This window comes from Odontesthes bonariensis, chromosome 11 (assembly GCF_027942865.1).
Source record: "Odontesthes bonariensis isolate fOdoBon6 chromosome 11, fOdoBon6.hap1, whole genome shotgun sequence".
NCBI lineage: Eukaryota > Metazoa > Chordata > Actinopteri > Atheriniformes > Atherinopsidae > Odontesthes > Odontesthes bonariensis.
The window spans coordinates 8,612,528-8,624,777 of record NC_134516.1 but is presented as its reverse complement, the minus strand read 5'-3'; the positions used below and the strand labels follow the sequence as shown (position 1 = coordinate 8,624,777).

The window sequence follows — 12,250 nt, the reverse complement described above, 5'->3', positions numbered from 1 at the left end:
TCTGCTTGATATTTGGGACATTCTAAAAACACACGGCCCACCGTCTCCTGCTGTGCACACTGCTCACAGCCACCTGTGGCACGCTCATTCATCACCTTTAACCCTGTATGACCGTCATGTGACCTCAGTGGGACCAATCAGTGATCAGCATCAGCACCTGAACTCATTCAGCTCTGATTCTTCACAATGTGGAGAAATGTTCCCAAAAGTGAAGCTCTCAGTTTAGAGAAGGAGCCTCCTGCTTTTCTGTGTTCATGAACTTTTCTGCCAGCACAGTCAGACAGTAAAAAGCTCCTTTTTCCCTCTTTATTTCGTCTTGTTGGCAGTCTTTACACCGCAGTTCCACATGCGTGCTGCTCATTGTTGCATCTTCACTGTGCTTCTCTTTTTATTCAGTTCCACGTGCCGTGCTGTTAAAGTCTGACATCAGGGAGCTTTGATCACCAGCATCAGATCTACCAGAGAAACTGTTGGACATGGAAACACATTTTTCATCTGACTTCAATAAATCCTGTTCTGGAGGAGCAGACAGGGAGAATAAAGTGGAACTGATCTCTCACTGGATCAGAACTCCCTCTCTGGGTGTTTCCTCTCACTTTACTTTCACTTTCCATCCCGTTGTGGCGCAGCTGCTTTTCTCCGCGTGAAGCTCCTGAAGGTAATTCCAGCTGTTTTTAATGTGTGACGCGTTAACATTAGCTGTGGGCGGCTCAGTTCCGGCAGAAACCTGCGCTCCAAACTTCACGGTACCAGCTGTGAGTCCGGTACCGTCGGGGGCGGAGGGGGCAGCCGCTCGGCTCTGCTCGGCGCGGCTCGGCCTGTCCGCCATGTTGTCACTTCCGGTGTCAGTAAGTCGTGAACGAAACTGTTAAAGTTGACATAACTTCGGGCCTTTAATAGTTGGACTGCTCAGATCGGGACAGAATTGTTGTGATGAGGCTGTAGATACAGTAGATCCATTAATACCCGGATGATGGGCAGCACGACATGTTCGTGGAAAGACTCATGAGGTAACAGCGAAACAATTCTCAGCAAAGCAGATCTCAGGAAAACATCCAGTGCAGAACAGGGCTGATGAATGGTTGGACTATGGGATGTCTAATTGTTAGCTTTTATAAGGGAAACAGGCGGAGGCTTGCATTTAGTCTCTACGACTCATGAGCAGGGGCGGTTGCAGACCAAATTTATCAGGGGGGCCAGGGTGGGGCCGGGGTTTTTTCATGGGGCCCCAAAACAAAAAAAGATATGAAGTGAATTTATTTGGAGCACAAACAAAATGAATTGGACATTTAACAATAAAACATAGAAACGAATTTGAAAGCAAAGACTTCACCTACTGCAAATCTGCAGAATAAACCTTTAAACAGCAGCTTGGCTGGAAGCTGCGTCTCCTGTCCCCCGTTCATGTGGTCGGATATGTCCTCAGACTGGGCTGCACTGGTGGGTCATCCGTGCACCTGCTGATACCTGAAAAGACACGAATGTAGAGTGTAGCAGCCTGGGTCCTATTTGGGTTTACTGATATTTGGATAGCTATTTGAGTTTACATGTTGAAATATGATTTACGTTAATTGTAATAAAAAAGGAGCTATTTACAGTATTTATAGACAGATAATTAATTTAATAAGTTAACAGTTTAATTCAGGTCATTTATGTGTGCATTATTTAAAAAGGTTAAAAATTGCATACATTGCTTTTGATTTGTTGTTAATCTCAGAGAGTGTGGTTACCGGAGTCATTATGGTCAGGCGGCTTAGGCCATATTTACACATAGCCGGGTATTTAGAGAAACGAATATTTCCCCCCCTCCGTTTTCAAAAATAACATTGTGCACACAACATCGTTTTCAAAAAAATTGTCATTTACATCAACCCGCATAAATATGCCGTCAAGCGCCATAATAACTATGCCAGACCTATTAGCAGCAGTGTAGGGAAAGGAGTAAAGCCATGCAAGCCAATCAAAATCCTCAGAATCGAGGACTTTCCTCATGTGAAGGAGGAGATAACGCGAGCAAATATCACAACAAAACTGAAGGCAATAAGAGGGAAATATAGACAGTCAGTGGATACTGGACGCAGGAGCGGCCACGGAAGAGTGGTGCTCCTCTATTTTGAACCGTGCGAGCAGGTTTGGGGTGGCAAATGCAATAAGGCCAGAATCGTTTGCACAAACGTAAAAATTAGTAGAACTTTAACATCATCCATGATAATCCTGATCAGTAGCCAAACAAACTGTAAACATAAGGCGCTCGCATGACGTTAAGCATTTTCTGGCGCATAATGTGACGTTTAAGAACCTAAAACGCCGTTTCTCCCAGTTGACACGGCAACACATAACCGGCGTTATCAGAAATCTCCACTTTGGCCGGAGGTTTTAGAAATAATCGTTTTCTGTGATTAAAAACGGGGTTTTGGTGTAAATGAGAGGCCAAACCGCAGGAAAATAACTGTGTCTTCCTATCGTGTAAACGGGGCCTAAAGCCTGGTTTATAGTCGGTAACGCAAGAAGCAAAGCCAGACGCAAGAAGAAACGCAAGCCCCCCCTTTGCGTGCTTCTGTGTGTCACCTCAATTTTCTAAACTTCACGCAACGTGAAAAAAAAAAAAGACGCAAACCACTATCTACAACCTCCTGTCCTGGCGGTGAATTGCCAAGCAGCACACGCAAGCGCCGGCAAAGCTAAATAAGCATAAACGTCTCGAGCCATTAACACACGCGCAAGAAGAAAGCGCAAGGGCAGTGTAGCAGTCACAGTGCCGTGTGGATTAAGAGTTTTCAAACTTTGACAAAACCAACATTCCTGTGGGGGATGTTTACGTATGTGGATAAAAACCAGATCTTCATTTTCTTTCCACAAAGGAAAAAGAGACAGAAACTGCCTAATTTACAACACCCTTAAGAGCTTTTGGGAGTGAAAAATAAGCAACAGACACTTGCAATAAAAATTGGAAAACTCGAATGAACAAAGGATCTTTCTGTTGGAGATGTTGGAGACCTCACTATCTTATCTTCACCATGAATCGAATTGACATTTTAACACCCTCTCCCACCAGAGAAAGAGACCAGATGGCTACATACGAACTGAGAAGACTTCACTAAAGACTCACTTTTAGTCGAATCTTAAAACTATATTAAATGTGTTTGATAACCGTATACAATTTCTTTCAGGTTTCCAGCTTGATCACAAGACGCATATAGAGACAATTTGTACGATTCTGGCTTAAATATTGACAAAGAACTGATCTTGGTTGAAAATGCCCAACTCGCCGATGGAACCACATTGCCCCCTTTGTGGTCTGCAGTGTTGATTAGTTGAACATTTAAATCCCAGAGGACTCAGTAAAATGGACAATATATGCAACTATTAACTTCTAACGATGTCCCTTCGGTATCTATTTGGTATTTGTTTGGTGTCCCCATTGTTAACACAGAAATTAGCATTGTGTGACTCACTATTCATATGTCACGATTTCATAGATATTCATCTGAATTTTGAAAGTCATAATTGTCTTTATCATGTGTGTTATTTTGATGTCTTTATATTACAAGTCTATGTTATATCTTTAATCTGCATATCTTAACAAGATGTGGTGTTTTCAGAATCAACGAGACAAATGTTCTATGAGATGGGAGTAATGGAGAAACACAGAGTTCTTTGTCTCATCCAGAAATCCCCCTATAGCACAGATCACCTTACAGAGACATGCACACAGTTCAAGCATGTCATTGGCTGAAAAAGTAGTGTAAGCCCCGCCTCCGAGAGTCAAAACCCGGAACCCGCGGAAAACACACGCTCTCTTGCCCTCTCGGCTCTTGCCGTCTTGCCTCTCTCGTTTCTTGCCTCTTGTTGTTTTCCAGAAGCACGCTCTTGTTTTCAGAGGGAGAACAGGTCAGAGAAGAACAATGGAGAATTGATCAGATGAGTTGCTCAGAGAGATTTGAAGAGCACGGAAAGATGAGAGTATGAGCCGTGGAGAAGACGACGGAAGGGAGGAAGGAGAAGGACGGAGCAGGACCCAAAGAAAGAGGAGAGGATGAAGTCCTCCATGACCAAAGAAGGACCCAAAGAAAGACGAGGAAGACCCGAACAAAGAAACAGATTGAAATACTCTGAAGATGCACGTTTTACGTGTTTTTGTTCGTCCCTCGCCATCCACGTCCTTCTACGTCGCACGTCCTAACCTCCACTGTTTCACGCCATCATCACCTTTTTCTACCAAGAAGCCAACGCCAAGCAACCTTTTATTAATCTTCTGTGAACTTAAGTTCACTTCATCAGAGAAAGCAGCAACGGACCAACTCTGACACAACGATGGATTTGATCATCCCACAGTAAAGCCCTCGACATCATCGTCCCCGTTTCCCGGTGAAGAGAAGCAACTGAGAAGTCCGCTAAAGTCAGCCACCACAGCCAGGAAGGCCCAGAGAGCGGAAGAGAAATCCCCTCGGACCCCGCGTGGCCGCTGCCGTGTTCCGAACCGACTGAACAGAACTTCAGCACAGTAAGACCGACCCGTTTTCACCTTAAAGTGGGTTTGATGGATGTCTCGAGGCTTTCACAGAATGATAAATTAATCCGAAATGTCAGTATTTAGAGTCAAATAGTCAGCCAACCCAAACTATTTGAATACATCCAGTATCTCCCCATTCCCCATATTTTATTTTCCATTCACTAAGTGTTTTATATAATCACCCATATTCAATGCATCTCCTGTTTGTTAAAGGTTCATGTCTAAGATCATATCATTGTAATAAACAGCTCATATATCTATATATATGTTATAATCACAGATTGTGTCGTATGCTTTCTTTACGTAATGTCTGTCCAACCAAACGAGAACTTCACGAAAGTAGCGAGATATGAGACTGATTATTAATTGATTATTAATTGATTATTAAATTGATTACTAATTTAACATACCAGGATCGTAAGATTTTAACAGTCGTCCTCCCTGGACTGTAACTTAAAGCAAGTTTAAACATCAGCGAGGTGGTGCCCTAATTTCGAGGTTTAAGGATATTAAGACAGTGAGAACGTCTTATAAATCCTTATATTTAATACGTATATAAATACCCGGTAACGCTACAGCAGTTAAAAGAAGTATAACTCGGCCTTTAGAGTGGAGCCACACAGTTTTTTTTTACCTTTCTCTCTCTCTCTGTCACTTTCTTTGTTTTTTCTCCCAGCTTTTTTATTTTTCTCATATTGGATAAGTGCGGTACCTGCTTTATGTTTTTTGGAAGTAAATTGAGGAACAAAAGAGGATCTTGTGAAGTTTTTATTTTGTCGTTGATGACGAGAGAGAAGAGCGTCAAGCTAACGGCTTCATTAAGGAACCTACATAGAGTAAACATGAGGGTGTAACTGAGAACAATATTAATTGATCCCCCATCTGAGCCGTCCAACTGCAGTAGTTTCCATCCAGGACCTCGTGCAGAGCCATCAGCATGAAAAAGAGCAGTGAAATGTTCCTTTATGCCCATCCCTTTAATTACTGAATGGGAAGCCAACTCCAGCGCCGCTGACATCCGTCAGCAGGAATGATTTTAATGTTTGATCCACACAGTTTGACAGGAAGATAAGGTTCATCTCAGTGAGCTCATGTGTGTTTTCACAGAGCAGGACTTTAACTTTAAGTTTCAGACTGAGAATGTGAAGCTGACACCCTGCAGCGGTTTGGTTAGCCGCCATGTTGGATTCCTGCTTCCTCTGAGGCTCTTCTGTGTGTACTGACCCTGAATTCTAACTTCTAACTGGTGGATCGGGTTTCAGCGCTCAGACTGTGGCATCAGCCTCTAACATCTCCCCCTTAAAGCTGAATGTTGAACATATGAGTCCACTGCGTGTTAAAACAACACATTTCTGACGAGTTTATACTGAAACAAGTCTTTATTATCAGAGCACAAGATCTGACACATGGAGAGGAGGATGTGAGTTGATGTGCAGATGAATGATCTGTGTTTCCTCTGCAGAAGAAGGTAGAAAGTGTGTGTGAGCTGATGTGAGTTCAGCAGCATGGATCAGAGTGAGGACACTGAAACCTCTCTGTGTGGGGAACATGAGAGCCAGAGCAAAGCTCAGAGGTGAGGTGACCATCTCTAACTGTCCATGACTCTTCTCCATGTCCCAGCTCAGCGCTCACATCACCAAACCTCCTTTATTCACAGGAAGGGACAGAGACCTGGATCCTGGAGTGGGTCCTTACAGAGCGAACTGCAGAAGGATCTCCCACTTTTCAAATTACAGGCCTCGAAAGCAGAGTAAGTTAACATCAGGTCATTGATTTAGAGGTTATTAAGTATATCATGCATGCAGGCTGAAAAAGCATTTTTTTCCCATCAGGATCCACCAGAGACCTGAACCTGAACCAGAACCTGAACCAGAACCTGAACCCAGCTGTGTGTCCTTTAAGAGCGACCGGTCAAAGGCAGATTGGATTAATTTCAAAAGAATCTGTTCATCTGACAAAAAGTAAAATACATGATTAAGATATTTAACTTAAAATGCATTCAGCTTTGACATCATTGAGCTGAAATGTTTTTCTATCAGGATCCATCAGACACTGGAACCAGAACCAGAACCTGAACCCAGCTGTGTGTCTTTTAAGAGCGACGAGTCAAAGGATATTATTACTGAATTCCATCATGATGTTCCATCAGCCCAGCAGTGAGTAGCTGTCAGTATTCAGTGGAGGCTGCATCATGTTTCAGATGATAACCAGTTTCCAGCTGAATTACTTGAGACTTGTTGATGTCTCTGATGAGACTAATTAGCTGCATCATGTGTGAAAACAAGTGTTTTTCTGTCAGGATCCATCAGAGACTCAGACCTGGACCTGGACCTGGAGCTGAGCCTGAACCCAGCTGTGTGTCCATGCAGAGTGACCGGTCGATGCTTGATGATATTAACTTCAAATCAGACCAACATCCATCCCCTCAGAGGTGAGCTGAGTGTAAATGCTGTAACAGAGTAAAATGCAGCAGAGTCAGTTTGAACAGTTTTTACTCCAACATGTGTTTAATGTGAGCTCAGCTCTGCTTCATCCATTTCTATGTTCATATGTGAAGCGGTGTGTGTTGGATGTTTTCCACCAACACAGCAGTCGTCCAATAACCAGAAGGTTGGTGGTTCGATTCCCACTCAAAAAAAGTTTGCTGAACTAACAGCTGGAGGGGTGTCCACCTCCTTGCCACAGCTGAGGTGCTCTTGAGCAAGGCACTGTACCCCCATGCTCCCCAGGTGCTGTGATTCCAGTGTATATGGCATCTGTCTCTATGAATGTGTGACCCTGTGTGTGTTCAACAGGTGCCAACCTGGATGGGTTAAAAGCGGAGGAGAAATTCTGTGTATGTTCCCTGTAATGTAGATGACAATAAATCTATTCTTAATCTTCATGATTCCTCCACAGAGTGGACCAGCAGAGCTCAGAGGGTCCCAGTGGTCCGTCTGCCCAGCAGCATCAAACACAGCTGGACTCCATATTTATGGTCTGTACATGTACAACAACTACTTTCCCATCTGTTCTGCTCACAGCCATCTCCATGCTGCACTCTGTAGACCAGTGGGTTGTCAGTGTGTCCAACATGGATCTGATGTTTGGCTCCATGGTTTCAGTCTGATTGGCTCATTCATATAGTTTTCTGTTCCAGCTGCTGGAGGACAACATGCTCACTTTTGTGAAGGAGGAGCTGAAGAAGATGCAGAAGGCTCTGAGTCCAGATTACCCAGAATGCTTAGAAAGTCAGAGGGAGGGTGAGGATGAAGAGCGTTGGAGCAGCAGAGAGGCATTAGTGAAGATCACAGCTCACTTCCTGAGGAGAATGAAGCAGGAGGAGCTGGCTGACCGTCTGCAGAGCAGTAAGAGGATTTCTCTAAAGGTTTAACCTGCTGGATAAATGACACATTTACTGATGTCTCAGCACAAAGAACAGCAGATGTTCAGATACTCATTCTGTACAGGGTTGAAATGTCTGTTTACTGGTGTTATTTCTTGTCTTCATTCAGAACTTTGTGGACGTAAAGTTAAATCTGCTCTGAAGGAGAAGTTCCAGTGTGTGTTTGAGGGGATTCCTAAAGCAGGAAAGCCAACCCTTCTGAATCAGATCTACACAGAGCTCTACATCACAGAGGGAGGGACCGGAGAGGTCAATGATGAACATGAGGTCAGACAGATTGAAGCAGCATCCAGGAAAGCAGGCAGAGCAGAAACATCCATCAGACAAGAAGACATCTTTAAAGGCCCACCTGGAAGAGATGAACCAATCAGAACAGTGATGACAAAGGGAGTGGCTGGCATTGGGAAAACAGTCTTAACACAGAAGTTCACTCTGGACTGGGCTGAAGGCAAAGCCAACCAGGACATCCACTTCATGTTTCCATTCACTTTCAGAGAGCTGAATGTGCTGAAAGAGAGAAAGTTCAGCTTGGTGGAACTTGTTCATCACTTCTTTACTGAGACCAAAGCAGCAGGAATCTGCAGCTTTGAACAGTTCCAGGTTGTGTTCATCTTTGACGGTCTGGATGAGTGTCGACTTCCTCTGGACTTCCACAGCAAGGAGCCCCTGGCTGATGCTACAGAGCCCACCTCAGTGGATGTGCTGCTGACAAACCTCATCAGGGGGAAGCTGCTTCCCTCTGCTCGCCTCTGGATAACCACACGACCTGCAGCAGCCAATCAGATCCCTGCTGGCTGTGTTGGCATGGTGACAGAGGTCAGAGGGTTCACTGACCCACAGAAGGAGGAGTACTTCAGGAAGAGATTCAGAGATGAGGAGCAGGCCGGCAGGATCATCTCCCACATTCAGACATCCCGAAGCCTCCACATCATGTGCCACATCCCAGTCTTCTGCTGGATCACTGCTACAGTTCTGGAGGATGTGTTGGAAACCAGAGAGGGAGCAGAGCTGCCCAGCACCCTGACTGAGATGTACATCCACTTCCTGGTGGTTCAGGCCAAAGTGAAGAAGCTCAAGTATGATGGAGGAGCTGAGACAGATCCACACTGGAGTCCAGAGAGCAGGAAGATGATTGAGTCTCTGGGAAAACTGGCTTTTGAGCAGCTGCAGAAAGGAAACCTGATCTTCTATAAATCAGAGCTGACAGAGTGTGGCATCGATATCTCAGCAGCCTCAGTGTACTCAGGAGTGTTCACACAGATCTTTAGAGAGGAGAGAGGGCTGTACCAGGAGAAGGTGTTCTGCTTCATCCATCTGAGTGTTCAGGAGTTTCTGGCTGCTCTTCATGTGCATCTGACCTTCATCAACTCTGGACTCAACCTGATGAGAGAAGATGAAGAACAAGAAGAAACAACCGACATTGATCTGAATGATCTCAATCAGAGTGCTGTGAACAAGGCCTTAAAGAGTCCAAATGGACACCTGGACCTGTTCCTCCGCTTCCTCCTGGGTCTTTCCCTGCAGACCAATCAGAGGCTCCTACGAGGCCTGCTGACACAAACAGGAAGTAGCTCACAGACCAATCAGGAAACAGTTGATTACATCAAGAAGAAGATCAGTGAGAATCTGTCTGCAGAGAGAAGCATCAATCTGTTCCACTGTCTGAATGAACTGAATGATCGTTCTCTGGTGGAGGAGATCCAACAGGCCCTGAGTTCAGGAAGTCTCTCCAGATATAAACTGTCTCCTGCTCAGTGGTCAGCTCTGGTCTTCATCTTACTGTCATCAGGAAAACATCTGGATGTGTTTGACCTGAATAAATACTCTGCTTCAGAGGAGGCTCTTCTGAGGCTGCTGCCAGTGGTCAAAGCCTCCAACAAAGCTCTGTGAGTACAGATATAGAGGGATGTGTATGAATATCCTGCTGCTGTTTCTATAGGAGAGAAAGTCCCAGATTCCTACTTCTCTCATTATTTCCTCCTCAGACTGAGCAGCTGTACCCTCTCAGATGAAGGATGTGCAGCTCTGTCCTCAGCTCTCAGCTCCCAGTCCTCCAGCCTGACAGAACTGGACCTGAGTATCGACGGCTCAGGAGCGAAGCAGCTGTTTGATGGACTGCAGAGTCCTCACTGTAACCTGGAAGCTCTCAGGTCAGGTTTCTCTGCTGTTTCAGCTTCATACAGTCTCTGTGATGCAATAATCTGAAAACATCTTCAGATCTGTTTTAAATCCACAAAGTAAAATGTCTCCAGATCTGTGTCACTTTCCTCTGATCTAGTCTGCAACAACCCCAAGCTTTGGCTAGTGTAATTCTAAATGGTATCAAAGTTTTGTAAAAGTACAACAGTTACATTTAAGAAGAAAAAAGATTTACAGAAATCTTGAGGTGGAACACTGACACTCACCCCCAATCCCCTATCCCCCCCAGTCTTAAAAGAGGTTAAGTAAAGGGCACACAAAAAGAAGAAAACAGCACAGTGAATTTTTCTTTAATTGAAAGTAGTTGGCGGGCTTATTAAAATCAAATCCTTGAGCTACTTGAATGTCAAGAGTTCACAATATTCGCTCTCTCATGTTGAAAAATTAAAATTAAAAAAATTAAATTAAAATCATATATTGTATATTTGTGGATCAGCCTTCATGAATCACAAATAAAGTGTTTCTGTGTATAGTGAGATATTTGTGGGCGATGGGAGACATTTTCATCATCTCTGCTGTGGATTAGTAATTAAAGTCCATTAAAAACATGAATATAAAATACCAAGAATGAAACCATAGTGCACATCACCAGATTCAGAGACTCCTAAGTAGAAGTTACAGAGATATTGTGGCTGCAGAGCAGCTTCACATCATTACTGTCCCTTATTTGACTGTTCTTATTAAATGTGACTGAATGTAAGACTGTTTAACATCTTCTCCTCAGGCTGAGCGTCTGTAACCTCTCAGATGAAGGATGTGCAGCTCTGTCCTCAGCTCTCAGCTCCCAGTCCTCCAGCCTGACAGAACTGGGCCTGAGTAACAACAACCTGCAGCAGGATTCAGGAGTGAAGCTGCTGTCTGGACTGCAGAGTCCAACCTGTGGGCTGGAAACTCTCAGGTGAGGCTGTTTTCATGCTGGAGCAGAGTGCTGATAAATGTTAGCCTTTGTTCCCGGTGGGCAGCTCTGAAGTCAGCCCCACCATCAGTCTGATGGGATCAGTTCCTCAGCTTTGTTTCCCATGAAAGCCTCTGCTGTTTGAATCAGATTCTGAGACTGTCTCTGATGAGCTGCAGCTCCAGGGTGGAAAGGCTCAGCCACCGCGTGGACTCCTTGTTTCACTCATGATGCGTCTCTGAGCATAAAAACCACCGCACGGACATGATCACAGGCTTCTAACCCTGATGTTCCCTCTAAGTGGGCTTTCAGTCCACAGTCAGCATTAGAGCTGATTGATTCTGATCCCAGCTGTTCTTTTTCTCTGTAACTGTCTCCTCAGGCTGAGCGGCTGTAACCTCTCAGATGAAGGATGTGCAGCTCTGTCCTCAGCTCTCAGCTCCCAGTCCTCCAGCCTGACACAACTGGACCTGAGTAACAACAACCTGCAGGATTCAGGAGTGAAGCAGGTGTCTGCTGGCCTGAAGAGTCCAAACTGCAGACTGGAAACTCTCAGGTAACAGAACACCTGTGGATGCTCTTTGTGTGATTGTTCCAGCAGCTTTAGGCCTCTGACACCACAGGAACTCACCTGAACCTGGAACCTGAACCTGGAACAACCTGGAAAGTCTTTTTTGGCTCATTTGCTCAGTTTCCTTTTGGTTGTGTTCTCCTCCAATAAATAATGTAGAGTGCAGATTCCTACAAAGTTCTTTGAGTGAGTTGTCCTCCTGAGCCCACCTGATGGGCGGGGCAAACCAGCTGTAAACAAGCGTTGCACCTCGTTCCTTCTAACTGAACTGATACGCATGACATTACGTTCCCTTTCAGTGGATTCACTCGCTACAACACATACAGTATGGGACACGTATACTCGCCCTGCAAAGCAGCCGTCAAACCTGGCTCAGAACCATATTCAGGATTCTAGGGGCCCATGATTAAGAGGGGCCCAGAGAGGCCCCAATAAAATTATAACACTGACAGAAAATAATGTGACACTAAGTTATTAACTAACTTATAGTCACAAATATATTTTATTTACAATGTACCGGTAACAATACATTTATTTGTTTTGGAAACATTAAGCCCCCCCCTTCTCTATTTATGTGAAATGGTTCAGTCCGACTGGATCAGCTGCAGCGCCGCAGCAGGTAAGAAGGCAAGGCAAGTCAAGTTTATTTATTTTAGTTTTTTTGTATAGCACAATTGAACTACAGGG

At 44.6% G+C, this 12,250-nt stretch overlaps 2 protein-coding genes across 4 annotated transcripts in view; one reads left to right on the top strand and one right to left on the bottom strand.

The window, feature by feature from the left end:
* Positions 1–10,340, top strand: part of LOC142391552 (NLR family CARD domain-containing protein 3-like) — a 105,298-nt gene extending 94,958 nt beyond the window's left edge. Inside the window, exons 1-7 of one of the 3 annotated variants that reach the window (XM_075477401.1) lie at positions 6,176–6,263; positions 6,346–6,474; positions 6,553–6,669; positions 6,813–6,944; positions 7,412–7,490; positions 7,653–7,860; positions 8,008–10,340. In XM_075477401.1, coding sequence (XP_075333516.1) covers positions 6,877–6,944; positions 7,412–7,490; positions 7,653–7,860; positions 8,008–9,788 — 2,136 coding nt within the window. In that variant the 5' untranslated portion in view covers positions 6,176–6,263; positions 6,346–6,474; positions 6,553–6,669; positions 6,813–6,876 and the 3' untranslated portion in view covers positions 9,789–10,340. Of the gene's footprint in view, positions 1–6,175; positions 6,264–6,345; positions 6,475–6,552; positions 6,670–6,812; positions 6,945–7,411; positions 7,491–7,652; positions 7,861–8,007 lie in introns of those variants that run through there. The other 2 variants (XM_075477399.1, XM_075477400.1) reach the window with 2 other exon arrangements.
* LOC142391563 (uncharacterized) overlaps positions 1–12,250 on the bottom strand; it is a 251,014-nt gene that overhangs the window by 155,745 nt on the left and 83,019 nt on the right. The window lies entirely within an intron of this gene.